Source organism: Saimiri boliviensis, chromosome 1, assembly GCF_048565385.1.
Source record: "Saimiri boliviensis isolate mSaiBol1 chromosome 1, mSaiBol1.pri, whole genome shotgun sequence".
In the NCBI taxonomy this organism is placed as follows: Eukaryota; Metazoa; Chordata; class Mammalia; order Primates; family Cebidae; genus Saimiri; species Saimiri boliviensis.
In genome coordinates this window covers 161,218,616-161,236,518 of record NC_133449.1, presented here as the reverse complement: position 1 = coordinate 161,236,518, position 17,903 = coordinate 161,218,616, and the positions used below count along the sequence as shown (strand labels likewise).

Sequence of the window (17,903 nt, the reverse complement as noted above, 5' to 3'; positions counted from 1 at the left end):
TAATGTGAGATGAGGAATGATCTCTTAAGGCCTTTTCAGCTGTAATAGTTACGGCCCCACCCATGTCACTGGGGGCCTACTTCAGCCCTAGAAGGTACCTCAGCCAGGACTCAGGAAGTTCTCCCTCCCTAAGATAGGAGGGAAGACCCAATACAGCCAACCACCCGTAGTATAGGTGAGTTGGTTTCATCATGTCTCAAGTCCCCCCGCAACCCCGGAATTACCTGAAATCTAAAGTGAAATGCTGCTAATTAAATATGATTCGAGTCATCAACAGAATAGTGGCCATGCCCATGCAGAGTTATGAATGGGATTAGAATTTAGGGGTATTCTATTCCTGGTTAGGAGCATTATCTTATTTTTAAGGACCCCAGGCTTTTGAAGGGGTCTGAGGACCAACACTCACTGAGCCGGTAGACAGATGTGATGTCAGTGCGAGCAAGAGTGTGGAGGAAGCTGGAACACTCAGCCTGCTTATCACTTCCCAGGGCCAACAGGGAGCATCTCTCCTCATCACTGAGAAAGGCAGAGTTTCTGCTCCTGCATCGAGGCAAAAGACATAGAGACAGATCAGTGCAAGGCTTCAGACTCTATCTCCTCTTCTCCCCACACTAGGATGTGGTAGAGGATGCAGAAAAGCCATCAACCCATCTGCCCATAGATGAAACTGGATTCCTCCTCTCACCATTGCATACTATATTTATACCACCAAGAAAGAAGAGCTATTAGCACATCATGCTGGGAGAACTGAGGGGTGTGGTTGTCCAGTAGGTCAAAGTGGGGATGAAAACACCCCTCCTCTTAAAACCCCATCTCCCAAGAAAAACAAAGCCCTTCTCTCAATCTCTACTCATTCTTTGAGACCACATGGTACTCATTTTTAATGGGAGAAAGAGGAGTTCATTGCCCTAAATGCAAGGGTTGAAAAGGGACCATTAAAAGGAGTTCTATTTGTCCTTAGAGTATTTCAAGAAAAAGTGAAGGACAAGAGACACAATCTAGAGGAACAATGAAGAAAGTCTGACCACAGTCAGAGGACTCTTTCACTGTTGCTAAGATCTGATTCCATGGCATAGAACAAGAGTTTAGGCAACATGAAGAGGATTGGAATTGCTAAGGGAAAGAAGTGGGTAAAAGGAAGATCAGAGGAGCTGAAATAAATGATCATAAACAACAGAGATCTTGATACCCATGCTGTTGTATAAACTAATTGTTAAGCCTAATTTTCTTACTAGAGATTTGCCATAGAATTAAATAATTTAAAAACTAGAAGTGCCTTAGAAGCTACCGGATTGTATCTATCTGAACAATTTTTTTAGGCCACTTCTAGTTCTCAATAGAGAATGTCTTAATGTCAGAACCATTTTTAAAACAAAATTAACTTGGAAGCCCAAGAGTTAATAGCTAATACTTTGGGAGAAAGTGGTATGATGAAACAGACACTGTTATTTTATTTAATCCACACATTTGCCATATGAAGCAGATACTACTTTTTACAGATGAATAAACTAAGGCATAGCAAAATGAAGTTGGTGGTTGGGAAGCGGTAGAACAGGACATAAGAACTTCTTTAGTTAAAGCAGTGTTCAAGGAGGGGACAGGATGGGGTGCCTGTAATCAGCCATTATCATTTGTCCCCATAACTCAGGTAAATACAGTTTGAAAGCCAGTGATGAGAAACTACTCATAGCACCACACTTACTGGGCCCTCATCTCCCTGGGCTTATCTCCAGATTCCCTCCAGCACCACGGAAGCTTCTAATCTTAAAACAGCATGTAATTGAAATTTATGACTAAATTCAGTTGGGATAAAATATACGTATATAATATATGATCCCAAAGTTTTATAGATCTCTTAAATTTTATAATGTATTCCTAAATGCACTATTTCATTTGCTGTTTATGACAACTTTACGATGCAGGTATTTTTAATCCATGTTTGTATATTAATAAAGGGGTTCAGAAAGATTCAGTGACACGCTCAGAATTGCACAGCTAGAAAGTGGTAAAGCTGAAACTAAAACTGAGGTCTTCTACCTCTGTGTGTACTGCATCACAGCATCTGCTAACATCCTGAGTTCCAGGAGAACTTAGAGAACTTGGAATTTAGAGAAAGGCCAAGAGGCTTGACAAATTGCATTAGAAATTTCCAAACATGAAAATTGGGTTAGAAGAGCATGGCAAAGCTTCTGGCAATATGGCAGGTTGAAGGACTCCAAAAGGGCCACTCTCCCCCATATTTACAGAAAAATCCCGGATAAAATGTAACAGAGATGAATATATTAGTACCTTCTTTAAAGAAAGAAAGGGACATCACTGGAAGCAAGTAACAAAACCAAAAACCAAACCCAGATTGGCAGATGAGAGGAGATGGCCCAGAGCCCCTGGTGGTTTCATCTGGGACTTTGGCCCTCAGAACTGGAACTGAACTTCTAATACCCACCCCAAGGACAGAAGATGTGATTTTAGACTTGCCTGAAGCAGGGAGCCAAATTAAACTCCCTACATAAATCCTAGAGTCTGAAAGGATTCAACTGCTATAAAGAGCAGATTGGAAAATTTCTTCCTGCCTGCGAGAACACACTTTTCATCTATTTGAGTTCCTGGAAAACATCAGACACCTAGGCTTATACCATTAGGACATGTGGGATCTGAATTTACACTACCTGGTATTGGTACCACGTTCCAAGAATTAAGATTTTAAAAAACAGTCCTGAATCATTACTCCCTAAGGTTCCAGAAGCAAATGCAAAATCTAGTCAGCAAGGAGGCTTTCCTCAGTCCAGGATCAATACAAAGCCCATCTTTTAAAAGGCTGAAAATTAGTTCATGCAACAAAAAATACAAACCATACAAAAAAATGAACTATTCACAAAGAGAGCCAGCAGATGCATAAATAACTATATTAACACTACAAAAAATGAGAAATGACAATAATCTAAAGAACAATTTATAAGAATAATTTAAAAGGTGAAATAAGAAAAAACAGAAGCTACAATGAAAAGATTGAACACTGTGAAAAGGAACAGCTACATGTGAAAAAATAGCAAAATACAAATCCTAGAAAATGGAAAATAAAGGCACAGAAATTAAGAACCACATGGGTGGATTAAACAGCAAGTTTAATCATAGCAGAGGTGAGCATTCAGAGATGAAACTGAAGATTATGTTAAGAAAATCAATCAGAATGTAACCTGCTGCGACAAAAAGGTAAAAAAGATAAAAGAACTGATTAAGCCAGAATGAGGATAGAATAAGTCCAACATACCTCTAACAGGAATTCCAGAAGAGAGGAGAAAAAGAATGAGAGAGAGGCAATATTCAAAGGAAGAAGGACTGAGAATTTTCCAGAATTGAAGAAAGACATGAGTCTTCATACTGAAGTGGCACACCAAGTCCTGAGCAAAATAAATAAAAATAATATCATTTTTAACATGATGTCCATTTCTTTATGGTTACAGGTCTTTTTAAATAGTCTGCTTCTCCTACACCTCCATTCTTTTTTTTTTTTTTTTTTTTTTGAGACGGAGTTTCGCTCTTGTTACCCAGGCTGGAGTGCAATGGCGCGATCTCGGCTCACCGCAACCTCCGCCTCCTGGGTTCAGGCAATTCTCCTGCCTCAACCTCCTCAGTAGCTGGGATTACAGGCACGTGCCACCATGCCCAGCTAATTTTTTGTATTTTTAGTAGAGACGGGGTTTCACCATGTTGACCAAGATGGTCTCGATCTGTCGACCTCGTGATCCACCCGTCTTGGCCTCCCAAAGTGCTGGGATTACAGGCTTGAGCCACCGCGCCCGGCCTTACACCTCCATTCTTGATGCAATTACTATTGGCTGTTCAACTTCATGGAATGAAAGAATTAAATATAAAAGGTAAGAACATAAATTAATAAAATAAAAACAAAGAAAGTAGAAGCAAATCATCAAGGCAAAGGCTTTCATTAATGAAATATTATTTAAAAAACAAAAATCAATAAAGATGTTCAACAGAAGAAAAACTGATTCTCTAAAAAGGCTAACAAAATGGACAAGTCCCCGGCAACATGGATTTGCAGTTTTATATTAAGAGTTATTTTTTCCTGCAAACTTTGAAGATGTTATGCTATAACTAGCTACATTATCATTCAAGAGTATATTTTAAGTATTATATATTTAAGACAGACCAAGACGCAGGACTGAGAATATTTATAACCCACCGATCTTTACTGAAATAGCTACTAAAATAGATACTCTATGAAGAAGGAAGTGAACAACTTGCTATCAATGTTATAAAATATATTATATGTAGACACATCATGCAAAGAAATGGCTATGAGACCAATGGAAAAATTATTTAGTTGCGAAAATAGATGCCACAATAAATTGAATCATAAAGACACAAAAGCAATATGAAGAATAAAAGAGGGAATGTAACAAAAGAATGTTTTCTAACTGTAATACTATAAAATACTGGCTTTTTTCATATTTTCTTTTTTCTGGTTTTGAGTACATTAATTTATCCATCTTACTTATTTTTTAATGTAGGCACTTAAATATACACGTACATTTTAGGGAGTAATACACAAGCACAAAGAGAAACCACGCAGAGAGGATGGAGACTTCAGCAAAGGCTGAGTCTTGGCAGATCCTGACACCCAGCTGAAGAGTGACACCTAGTGGCCAGACCAAAAGCAGAGTGCCAAGACTTCAACTCCCCGGCTGCTCCTCCTGTGGAGCTGGGTCATTCCTCCGAATTCAAAACCCACCCCTCAATTGCTGTGATTCAAGGAGCTCTGATATCTGGAGAGCGCTTCGGGGGATATACAAGGAGCAGGTACTTCTCTTCTCCTTGTGCCACCCCTCCCTGTTTTCTGGCTCATTTTCCTCTTCTGTATCAAATGTGCAATCGCTGGTACATTGGGTCCCACAGCTGACCAGGCACAGGAAAACGTCGTAGGCAACCTCACACAGCATAGGAGAGGCTGTTCTTCAATATGAGAGGACCCTGACTACTAAGCCAGTGAAAATGTGATGACTGAATTAATTCCGTAGTGCTGAGTCAGTCATTTGAGGTAAATTAGCGTGAGGTGCAGAAGTCCAAATATAAGTTACGAAAATGACACCTGTCCCCAATATCCTATTAAATCTGCCTCTCAAGATCACCACCCACAACAATAGCAACAACACAAACAACAGTAATAAGTGCTAGTGCCTGTGGATCACAAACACACACACACACACACACACACACACTGTGCCAGGCACCATTCTAACAACTTTGTGTGTATAATTAACTCATTTAAAGTCATGGCAATCCTAGGCAAGTGCTAACATTCTACACACTGTGCAGATGAGAAAACTGAGCCATGCAGAAATAGATGAATGCGTCCAAAGTCGCAGAGCTGGTAAGCCAATGGAGGCACAAGCTGCACTCACATGGTCACGAATGCCTTTTGGACAGCCTGACTCTGGAACTCTGTAAGCCATTTAGCTACTGTGTCTCTGGATGACATCCCAATGGCTGGTCCCAAAGGCCTTTCCTCAGTTGGCCCTGCTGTGCGTCTCTGAGGACAGCAGCTTGTGTCTTCCTCTCTGTGGCTCCTCTGTCTCCTCTCTGCATTCTCACTTCCCCTGCTCTGTAAGTGGAGGCATCCTCCAGGGTTCTTCCCCCATCCCTGTATTCCATTCTGTTTATCCTTTCTCCCTTTCACTGGAACTTCTCACCAGAATGCATTGGATTTAACGTCAGAATGTAAAATCACCAGGACAGTTAACCAGAGCTCACTGGATTTGATGTCGGGATTCTAACGTTCCAGAGGGAAGGCCTTGGGTTTAGCCCCTTCACCCATGGGGTCCTCACTTCCCCTGCGGTAACATGAGGGGTGGTTCAGAGCAATGTTCTCACCTTGACTGACCAGCAGCTACACCTGGGGAGCTTTTATCTCTATCATTGCCCAGCCCCAACCCAGACCAGTTACATGAGAGCCTCCAGAGGCAGAACAGAGGTATCCGTATTTGTAAAGCTCCTGGAATCTTTGACTTTCTGTCCACTGGTCTTCAGCAGTAGCTTCTTCTCTCCATTCTCACTCTTATCTAAGTGCCACCCTGGTCTCCTATCTTCAAATTCCCCCTGATGTCGCATGCCTTACCCAAAGCCAGGTTTCATTTTCTGGAGAAAAGGTCCAGTCATATAATATGTCACGCTTGCTCAGAGACATGCAGTGGCTCCCTATTCTCTACCAGGTTAAGGGACAGGGCCTTGACACAGGCATTCCCAGGTTTCCATATGATGGACCCATCTTTGCTGTACCAGTGCCCTTCTGGCAACTTCCCTCCCAACTACATGGGTCATTCTTCAAGCATTGACTCACTCTGCTACCTATGAGCTCTTTTCCCATCAGTATCTGTTGAAATATTTTACACTGTGCAAAGCTTAATTCACATGTCACCTTCTTCACGAAGTTCTCTTGATATCCTTTTCTTCCTTACAAATCCCCATCATTCTCCATACCTCTCCAGGAGCTCAGTGAGTGATCTTCCCTGTTTACAGTTATTTGGACTCCCACATTTCCACATAGGGAAAATAGTCTATCTCCTCTCCCCATGAAGGACAGGGCTAACAGGGAGCTTCTCCTCCTTGGTCTGCTCTCTTCATTGTCTATTTCCCACAAGAGAAAGAATTTCAGTCTCTGTTCAGATCCTTAGACATTTCTTGGCCACATTTTCCCAGTGTGGGGAGCCGTGTTGTCTCAGTGTGAGGAGCCAACTCCCCCATTCCCCATCTACTTCCCGCACCCAGGCTTTCTGCTGTTTCCTACCCCCATGCAGGAGCCCACTCCAAAAAGAGGGGCCAATATCCCATACCTCTGCCTTTCCTTGACAGGGTGGATGCAGCAGGCTAGTCACCCTCTCCTGATTGACCAAGCAGATCAGTCTGCTCCTCAGAACCAGCCTTTCTGGATTCAAGGCAGAAACGAGTAAGAGAAGCACTCTGCCTTTCTAGCCAATGCTGACATCACACATTGGCATTCGGCTTGAAAGGTGAATGAGTGAAGACCTACATGGGACCTACCTCCTAGCCCTATGCGGGATCAGCACACTGCCAATCTGTCACTCCCTGTGTGTGCCCTTCCTCTGAAGGGGTCCTGTGGTTAGACAGGGTGGGTAGCAGGATCCAAGCACCAAAGCTGCACCCTCAGTGCCTAACAGCACGCCCTTTGTCTTGGAGTTTTGCTGCTTTCCTTGCACAGAGGAAGTCCTCAGTGACCACCTGTTAAAATAAACTGAACTGATGCATTCGCTCCTTTCGATACCAACCTTGCTGTCAGAATGTGCTTTTCTGGCTCCATGTTACCAGGAAACCCTTGAAGCTCAACTGCAAATCTGCTCAAAGGGTAGAGGGACCCCTGGGAATGGCAGCCCAGCTCCAGGACATGCTCACTGTCATACTCACATTGGGGAATAAGAATCAGTATCTATGTTCCTGGTGGGGACAAAGCCCACTTGCCCTGAACTCGTCGACTTTCCAATGAACCACTGAAGCCCAGGTATGACAAAGCCAATGATCTCAATGCTTTCTCCCTGGTAGAAACTCAGTTCATCCTTTCCTTCTGGCTCGTAATCCTTCAAGGCCTTACAGCGTCCTCTGCCTGTGGAAAATAGCACACAGATCAGCTCCTGAAAGCGTGAACAGCTGAGCCTCCCACCACCTTCCAATGCAATAGAAAATGAGGGGTTCCCAGACTTTAGAATGTCAAGGACCAGTAACATTCCACTACCCTCCCCATCCAAAAATTGGCAGGAATGACTCAGTTGGCTTTTCATTTTGCCAAACTAGAACATATTTTTAAAAGAACTACAATCCACTTTCACCAAAGAAAAGATGTTTTAACAAACATAAAAATATATATATTCTCACATACTGGATATGCCTTAAAAACGAATAAATGTCACTTATGGGAAACAGGAAGGCTAACTGTATTGTCCTGGTTTGTCCAATTTTGCCACTGTCATGTAAATGCTTTGTCATGGTTGGTACAAATCCACAGACCAGTGTGTGAGAACCATTAAACCAGAGGAGCTCTCCATGTCCTTCCAGCTCCTTTGGCCTCTATGACCCTCAGTCTCCCCAACTGTAAAATGGGGATAATAAGAATCCCTGCTGCTTATAAATATTAAAAGAATCAAAGAGATACAGTGCACAGTGCCTGGTACCTGGTCAGCCCTCAGTAAACACTGGCCTCATTACCAAAGGCAGAATAGAAATCTGCTAATGACTCAGAAGGATCTACAAGACTCCCAGCTGGGCACAGTGGCTCACCCCTGCAATCCCAGCACTTTGGGAGGCCGAGGCTGGTGGATCATGGGGTCAGGAGGTTGAAACCATCCTGGCCAACATGGTGAAACTCCATCTCTACTAAAAATACAAAAAAAAATTAGCTGGGCATAACCCAGCTACTCGGGAGGCTGAGGCAAGAGAATCACTGGAACCAGGGAGGAGGAAGTTGCAGTGAGCTGAGATTGCACCACTGCACTCCAGCCTGGCAACAGAGCGGGATTCAGTCTCAAAAAAAAAAAAAAAAAAAATCTAAAAGACTCACTTTCTGAATATGGTAATTAGTCTGATAAATTGCCTGACTAGGATCTAGCAATGACATTTTGATGAATGTTTTGTTTACCAAGTACAATTTGCATTCACTTTCTCAGGTCTTCCCAAAAGCCTCAAAGGGCAGGGAAATTATCAGAATCACCTTTTCCCAGATTACAGAGAGAGAGAGAGAGAGGGTACACGATTTGTCTAAGGATCTTATGTGTGGCAAAACTGGGTCTAGAGCTTAAGTCTTCCAACTGCTGATTAGCCTCTCTATTAATCCTGCCTGGTGGAGATAATGGCTTTTATGTGCCTCAGTTTCCATATTTGCTTTAGCTTCTCTGCTAAAGCTGCTGCCATTTGTTTCTGACATTTGTAGTCAGTTTTCTAGATTGTGTCTTCAAGATCAGAAATTCCCACTGTTTTGTGCGTTGATGGAATCTACCATGTGTTAAGTATCTACATTGTATCAGAAACTGAATGAAGTGATTTATGGATGTCATTTTGTTTGGTTCTCATAACGACATTAAAGTTGATTTTATTGTATCATTTTACTAATGAGGAAGTTGCAACATAGGACAGGTGGGTTGGCCAAGACCACACTGGTGGGGAGCCAGAATTTCAACCCAGAACAGACTTCAAAGCCTTGCATTCTAACTACAGGGCTATACTGTTTTAGGAAGCTAAAAATCTTGTCATTGATAATTGATTAGATCTGATGTCTGGGTTCCATAAACCTTCTGTTTCTTTTGTGTGTGTGTTATTTGGGCTTAGCACTTGTAAACTTGTGCTTTGTGGTAGGAGTGTGTGGCAGGAGGGTAAAGGGGAGTTCTAAGAATGAAAATAAATAGAAGGTATATTACAGATGTCTAAAAAGTGTCAGACTTAATTATCCAGTAGATATGTGTATACAGTACTTACAGATATGTGTGTATACACACATATAAAGATTACTTAAATTGTGTGTGTGTATGTGTGTGTATAATTCATTTATTCAACAAATTTTTACTGAGTACGCTTATATGCCAGGCGTTTCTACTTTTCCTAAATTCAAAGTTAAAAGTCTAAGGGAAATTAGAAAATGTTTTGACCAGAGCTTGAAACAGGCAGCCCACAGGTCACATCTGGCTCACAAAACATTTAATTTGGCCCACACCAGGCTCTTTTTTCACCCAGTTATCTTAAAATCCCTAATTGTTCCTGCCATTCCCTAACACCTTCCATCCAGGCCCTCTAGCATCTGTGTGTCCTGCCCACACCTGCAGGCATGTGTAGCTGCCCACTGGATTGAGACCTCTCCTTTCACAGGCAGGGAAAACCACGTGCACAGAAAGAAACTGACTTCCCTAAATCCAGTCCCTAGCAGAGATGAGACAGAAATTCACATCAACTGACTCCAAACCTGCAGATAAAATTGAGAGGCAGGAAAACATTATCTCCCCAACAATACTATGTTTTTGACTCAGCCATACCAATCTGATAGGAGCCTGTCCAATCCCTGTTCCTGGAAAGGCTGCAGCTTCCTGGATAATTCTTTAGGAACCATCTGCCAATGAAAACATGGGGTTTGCAAACATGGATTTCAAAAACTTGCAACAATGAACACAACACTCTATCAGAACAATGATGATAAATGGTCAGTATTGTTTTTTCTCTTATTTAAATGATGGCAAAGATTTATTGAGAACTTACTTTCTACCAGGACCTGTGAAGAGGTGAGGTGGTAATAGACCTGGGATATTCCGTGGCTTTGAAAGTAGTTGTCAGTTAAATAACTAACAAATAATCCCTTTACATTTTGTCAGATCTCTGCCAAAGCCACACACAGGTCCATGGCCTGGGTTAATGTTTACTGCCAATCTGTATATTTAAGTTTATCATCTCTTCCAGCAGGAATTCTTAAAGTTTAGTGTGAAAAAATTCTTCCAGGAAGTTTATTTAAAATGCAGATTCCTAGCCAAGAGAGTCTGAGGAGGCCCAGACAAATGGTTCACAGTCCATACATGGAGAAACCTACATTGGTGGTCATGCGGTATATTTGCTCCTAGATACAATGCCCATCTAAAATTTAGAGTTGTCTCCAATGTCATCAGATTGTACAAACCTTGACTGTTAAAAAAAGGAAAAGAAAAAGACAGAAAGATAAAGAGCCACCAAGAATCTATTTTCTCCTCCACACTGTGGACCCATATCTGAAAGCATGCCTACTCTGTTCTGTGCAGACTTCAATCTGCTCTGGGACTTGCTCCCAGGAGGCAGATGGCTACTCACTGGTGGAAAGGGAGAGGCAGAGGCTCCAAGGCTGACACCAGTACCAGGCCCCGCTGACCTGTCACCAAGGACACGCCTTCCCACTCGGACCCTGCTTCTGCCATCTTCACTGAGATTAACTCATTCTTGCAAAGTGTCAACCACTCCCCTTCCTTCTCGGCTGGTGGAGTCACAGAGCGCAGGGCTCTACAGAAGAAGTGGCCTGTGGATAATGAGAAAAGCAGTGGCTTTCCAAGGAGTATCAGGAAGTGAAAAGGGATTATCACATAAAGTAATATTTCTATCCAGAGCTGGAGTACTTTTCCTCCTGGATGTAAAGTAGACATTTCACAAGGAGACATTAAAACAAGCCTTATGATCCCAGGAAAACTGGCATCAAGAAGAAAGAAGCCATTGAGGGGGAACACCAATATTTTAGATTATTCGACACTAACATTTCTAATTATCTATGAGAAAAAGACTTAATTGGGACTTTATCTTGAAAAAGAGATGAAAACTTGTAAAAGTATATTAATATTTAATAGAATTTCATTTATCATTGAAACATCGTGATTAAAATTAGAACCAAAAAAGAATTAATTTGAGTGAATATAATCACTCCGATAACTTTTATAATAGCATGATATGAAATTCTTTCCTTCATGCAATGCAATCATAGGAAGAATCCTTTTTGCAAAAATATCATATGCAAATCTGGCTCTTTCCATGTGCCTGTGATGTCGTCAGGCATATCCACCTCATTAGTTGTTAATTGGTGGATGGTAACCTTGATTGCACACTCACCTGTAAACAGATCAGGAGGTGCTCCAAAGGGTTCCTCAATATCACTTTCCTCAATTTCACGAAAAACTTCAGGTTTTGCAACACTTGCAACTTTATTTTACAAATTATATCACATGTTTGGAAAAGTGTTTCTCAATTTTGGGTAGACATTACACTTATGTGGAAAACTTTCCAAAATATGCCAATACCTGGGTCCTCACCTTCGGAGATTTCATGGGCCTAAGAGGAGCCCTGGCATGAGTGTCTTAGGAACTCTCCAAGCAGTTCCAACATCAGTCAGTGAGACTGACCAGCACAGCTGTTCATGTGATGTCGGTGTCGAACTGAGAGGATGTCGAAGTACTATCATAGCAGGTGCGTTCATTTGTGAATATGCCATGTTTGAATGATTTTCCCCTCCCTTTGTATCCTGCTTATTTCAGGGCCTCTGATAGCAAATACCTGGATAAGATCCCATCGCTACCCCTATGCCGCACTCACCTTCCTGTATGAGGAGGCCCAGGTATATTGTTTCCAGGTGTTTATCATCTACAGACACTTGGATCTCTGTATCCTCCACCAATATGCAGTTGAGCCAGTACTTGTGGTCAAAGAGGAGATGTTCCAGACACATGGATACATAGCCTAAGAGGTCAAGCAAACAAGATTCCTGAACAAAATGATTTCTGACATAGCTGAGCACAGAGGAGAGTGCGAAAGTTCCCTCCTGAGCTTGATTCTCAGACCATGAGCCCCAACCTGTCATTTAGCTGGAATTAAAACAACATAAGAGAAAAAGCTAGACATTTTCTAGAATTAATTGAGTCTTCTCAACATCTGTTGGGAAATACAAGTCATTTCTAAATGTTACTTAATATTTCAACATATTGTGGGTTTCCATAAATGCCTAATGAGATGACCAAGACCAACTGCCTTTTTCTAATACATCCATGGAGGTCTCCAAGTTTACAGTGTTAGCTTTGGGGGTTCCTAGCGCCTCCTTAAAGTTCTCCTGACCTGAAGTTCAAACTGCTGTGCCCTGGATGATGCAGTGGCTATGGAGTTTCTACAGGGTTACCCCTCAGTGAATTTTAGGAGTCAGGATTTGCTTCCACCCACAAGCTCTGACCCTGCTCCACTTCCAATGCCCAGAAGATCTCTCTGGTAAAAGTAGACTAAAAACTACGTAAATTGTAAAACTCTAATAATTATACATAGCATTTTAAACATGACCATAAATATGAATTACTCCTATTGATTCTCTTGAGGCTTCTTCTTTTTTCTAAGATGCAAAAGCCTGCCTGTTTCCACCCTGACTGTCCATTGTGCTGATCTAGGCCTTATGTATCTTCTATAATTACATCCCATCCCTTTTCTGTGTGCAGATTTTGAACTTTAATGTGCACACAAATCACTTGGGGATTTTGTTAAACTACAGATGCCTAGTGAAGGTCTGAGACAGTGTTGAGCTGCTCCTTTTTTTAACAGGTCCTATGTGCTGCCAATGCTTCTGATCCATGAAGCACGGTTTGAACAGTGACGATGCCTGATGGTCCAGAAGGAAATGTGTAGTGTGAAGAGCAGATCTCCAGACCATAAAAGGAGAAGTTATACCTTCCACTCATGAGTCATATTGACCCTCCACCCCTCCACAACATCTGTCCCTGTGTATGTCAGCATGGAGCCCAGCATTTTCTGGGAGATATAAAACATACATCAAATTAGGTGGCCTCTTGCTTTGTTTGGCTTCATTCTGAAACCATAACTTCCCCATTATAAGTTATTCTCCCTGGAGAATGCAGGTGAAGAATTTACCACCACAATGGAACTGATGCTTGCATCCCAATATCCTTGTTTACGTTCTAGAAAACCCTGCAGCTTGAGGCTGCTATAAGCAGATAATTCCTCTATTTCTTTCTTTAACTCTTTCCCAATACATGTGATTAAAAAAAATCTGGAACTTTGCTATTTACTATGTTGAGCAGCTACTTTGATCTTACTCAAGATTAGTTCCCTATAGTTTAAAACACACACATACTGGCATCAGCTTCACATCTATTTCAGTACTTTGAACTTAGTAGATAACGAGTAACTGTTTTCTAATTGATTGGTTATCTAATAAAAAAAGGATCTCCCTGGATATAAAATAGCACACTTCTTTATATGGCATTTTAGAATACTGCTTAATATTTGCTTTAGATTTAGTTTGAGGCAGTCTGTGATATTTCAAACGTTAACCATCCCTTTTAAGGCTCTATTTTTCTTAATTACCAAAGCCAGCCAAATTCCTTAATGTCAAGCCCTACAAATTGACTGAACTGTGGGGGAGGTCATCCTCCACCTGTTTGCTTTGTATCATACCTAAATTAAGGTAGGTGGAGAATTTCCAGATTTCCTCCATTGTTTTGAAGGTGATAAGAAACTGGGCCCTCTGAGACTGGATGCTGACCAATCTTGCTGAGAGGTCCTATGTAAAGAAAACAATGAGTCAGCCTGGAATGACAGAAGTGTCCCATTAGCAAGCTCATGCATAAAACAAATGTTCTGTATAAACATCTTGATTATGGCATTGATTTTTGCATCACCAAAAAAAAAAAGAAACAACTTAAATATTTATTAAAAAAAGATTGGTTAAAATGGAGTACAATTTATCCAAAAAGTGAAATATTGTATTATACAGTCACAGAAAATAAGAAAGAAGCTCATTGTGTACTGATACAGGCTCCAGATATAACACTGCTCTACAGCAGCAGCAGTAAAAAGAAGCCAGGGAATAGAACTATGTGCAGAGAATGCTACTTTTTGTGTTGAGAAAAAAAAGTGTATGTGGGAGGATAGAGGACGATGCTTTTAAGATGATTCATAGAAGGCATCTTAAAAGCAAATTTGATTGTGAGTCTATGTCTAATGATGATTTTTATTATTATAAAGCTGAAAAAAAACCCGAAATGTGCAAAAATAAAATTCATCCCTAGTCCCTACTCCTAAAGATCATCAATGTTAACACCTTCATGTAATAACGTTGAATCTTTTTTCCTGCACAAGTTTCCGTGTAACTATGTCACATACATAGAATCACATTCCATAAATTATTTTTGCAATCTTCTTTTTTTTTTTTTTTTTTTTTGAGACGGAGTTTCGCTCTTGTTACCCAGGCTGGAGTGCAATGGCGCGATCTCGGCTCACCGCAACCTCCGCCTCCTGGGTTCAGGCAATTCTCCTGCCTCAGCCTCCTGAGTAGCTGGGATTACAGGCACGAGCCACCATGCCCAGCTAATTTTTTTTGTATTTTTAGTAGAGACGGGGTTTCACCATGTTGACCAGGATGGTCTCGATCTCTTGACCTTGTGATCCACCCGCCTCGGCCTCCCAAAGTGCTGGGATTACAGGCTTGAGCCACTGCACCCGGCTTATTTTTGCAATCTTCTTTTGCTGCTAAGCAATATTTCACAAAGCATCTTTCATATCATCATGTAGTTTATACCATTCTTTTTTTTTTTTTTTTTTTTTGAGATGGAGTTTCACTCTTATTACCCAGGCTGGAGTGCAATGGCGTGATTTCGGCTCACCGCAACCTCCACCTCCTGGGTTCAGGCAATTCTCCTGCCTCAACCTCCTCAGTAGCTGGAATTACAGGCACATGCCACCATGCCCAGCTAATTTTTTGTATTTTTAGTAGAGACGGGGTTTCACCGTGTTGACCAGGATGGTCTCGATCTCTTGACCTCGTGATCCACTCGTCTGAGCCTACCAAAGTGCTGGGATTACAGGCTTGAACCACTGCACCCGGCCTATACCATTCTTAATGGTTACATATGGCATTGTTGCATTAACATAATGAAGTATTTCTCTATGGTTTCATGTTTGCATTGTTTTACATTATATATAATTGCACTTTAGGTTCTGGGGTACATGTGAAGAACATGCAGGATTGTTGAATAGGTACATACATGGCAATGTGATTTGCTGCCTCCATCCCTATCACCTGTATCTGGCATTTCTTCCCATGGTATCCCTCCCCAACTCCCTACCCAATGCTGTCCCTCCCCTAGTCCCCACCAACAGATCCCAGTGTGTGATGCTCCCCTCCCTGTGTCTATGTGTTCCCATTGTTCAACATCCACCTATGAGTGAGAACATGCAGTGTTTGATTTTCTGTTTTTGTGTCAGTTTGCTGAGAATGATGGTTTCCAGATTCATGGTGTGTATGTACTACATTTTCCCTGTCCAGTCTATCATCGATGGGCATTTGGGTTGGTTCCAGGTCTTTGGTATCGTAAACAGTGCCGCAATGAACATATATGTGCATATGTCTTTATAACAGAATGACTTATAATTTTTTGGATATATACCCAGTAATGGGATTGCTGGGTCAAATGGAATTTCTATTTCTAGGTCCTTGAGGAATTGCCACACTGTCTTCCACAACAGTTGAACTAATTTATACTCCCACCAACAGTGTAAAAGTGTTCCTATTTCCCACATCCTCTCCAGTACCTGTTGTCTCCTGATTTTTTAATGATCGCCATTCTAACTTGCATGAGATGGTATCTCAATGTAGTTTTGATTTGCATTTCTCTAATGACCAGTGATGATGAGCATTTTTTCATATGTTTGTTGGCCTCATATATGACTTCTTTTGAAAAGTATCTGTTCATATCCTTCACCCACTTTTGAATAGGTTTTTTGTTTTTTTTCTTGTAAATCTTTTTCAGTTCTTTGTAGATTCTGGACATTAGCCCTTTGTCAGATGGGTAGATCGCAAAATTTTTTTCCCATTCTGTTGGTTGCCAGTTTACTCTAAAGATTGTTTCTTTTGCTGTGCAGAAGCTCTGGAGTTGAGTTAAATCTCATTTGTCTGTTTTGGCTTTTGGTGTTTCCGCACTCCAGAGCTGCTCCTATTTGGCCATCTTGGATCCCTCTCTCTGTTTTACATTTTTTAATATCCTAAATGGTACTGTGAGCAAAATCTTTATAGCTAAATCTTTGTGCACATTCTTAATTGTTTTAACACAAGTAATTCTAAGAAGTACAATTGGAAATGCAAGGATATGCATATTTTTAATCATAAAATGCAGTCACCCAACTGTCCCCCAGAAAGGCATTCCAATTTACATGCTCACAAGGAGGGTGAGAGGAGGCCTGTGAGTCTCTTGGATCTTTATTTTAATACCAAAAAAAAAAAAAAAAAAAAAAACTGGTCTGAATCACTGCCCAGACTTAGTTTTCCCTTAAATCTCTGTTTCCTCAAGCTTCCAGAGTTGACTAGAACTAGTGATGGTCAGAGCATCCCTCTACCAGGCCAGGGCCTGTCATCAGTACCAACTCCTGAAGTCCTATCATGAGGGAAACTTAGAGGAAGAAGAAGATGGAAGAATCCAGAAGAAAAGCCCCAGTTCGGTAAAGTCAGAACTCTAGGGTTCCTTCTGCCATACCAGACCCCAGGAGGCCCCAGATGCCTGGAGGATGTCGAGCAAGGGGTGGTAGGTAAAAATCGACTTACAGAGAATTTACGACATGCCTGGCACTTCACCTAGAGCTTTATGACCAATATGTCATTTAACTTCCACAAAAGCGCCACAAAGAGAAGGCAATGACAGGATTTAGTCCATTCCAAAATGTGCTTTTGTCACATTTAACCACTTCTAAACTAAAAGATTAGGAAGTATGGCATCAACCTTAATTGGCAGCATTTGTTTTCTTTCTTGGAGGTACATAAAATAACAGTGCATTTTATAATCGATGGCATCTTAGATCTAATCAACCACATCGTTCTCCCCGTTGTATATTCAAGGAGGGCAAGGCACAGAGAGGTTAAATAAATTGTCCAACATCACCTTCAGGGAGTACGTTGTGGAGCCTTGATTAGATTTCTGATCTAGCTGACTTCAGGCCTCAACTTTAGCCCATAGCTTTGTCTGTCTCAAGCTTAAGCCCAGCAGACCAGCTCTCTCAATCAACCTTGCTCCTGTCATACCAAATGAGACTCAAAATAAAGGAAAACTACAGTTCTAACAGCAGCCAGTATCTCCAAGTTCCTGAATTCCAGGTATTTAAAAAATAAAATAAAATTCAAAAACCGGTAGCTACTACTTATGGAACACACATCACTGCCAAAAACAATGCCAAGCTCTCTGCAGATACAATCTCATTTTTCCCCCTGAAAAACCAGACACTATCTTTTTTTGCTGCATGACATTTAGACAACTTTTCTCCTTCAATTTTTACCAGATTCATGCAGAACCTGTAAAAAATAACTGGAACATATTAGTTTATTATGTAAAGTAATATTATGCTTT

General features: G+C 41.2%; 1 protein-coding gene across 2 annotated transcripts in view; it reads right to left on the bottom strand.

The window, feature by feature from the left end:
• SH3TC2 (SH3 domain and tetratricopeptide repeats 2) overlaps positions 1-17,903 on the bottom strand; it is a 67,195-nt gene that overhangs the window by 33,881 nt on the left and 15,411 nt on the right. For both annotated transcript variants that reach the window (XM_003933998.4, XM_074379569.1), the window contains 6 exons: positions 13,966-14,071; positions 12,106-12,249; positions 10,843-11,044; positions 10,044-10,117; positions 7,435-7,630; positions 407-540 (listed from right to left, as the gene is read on the bottom strand). In XM_003933998.4, coding sequence (XP_003934047.1) covers positions 407-540; positions 7,435-7,630; positions 10,044-10,117; positions 10,843-11,044; positions 12,106-12,249; positions 13,966-14,071 — 856 coding nt within the window. The remainder of the gene's footprint in view (positions 1-406; positions 541-7,434; positions 7,631-10,043; positions 10,118-10,842; positions 11,045-12,105; positions 12,250-13,965; positions 14,072-17,903) is intronic.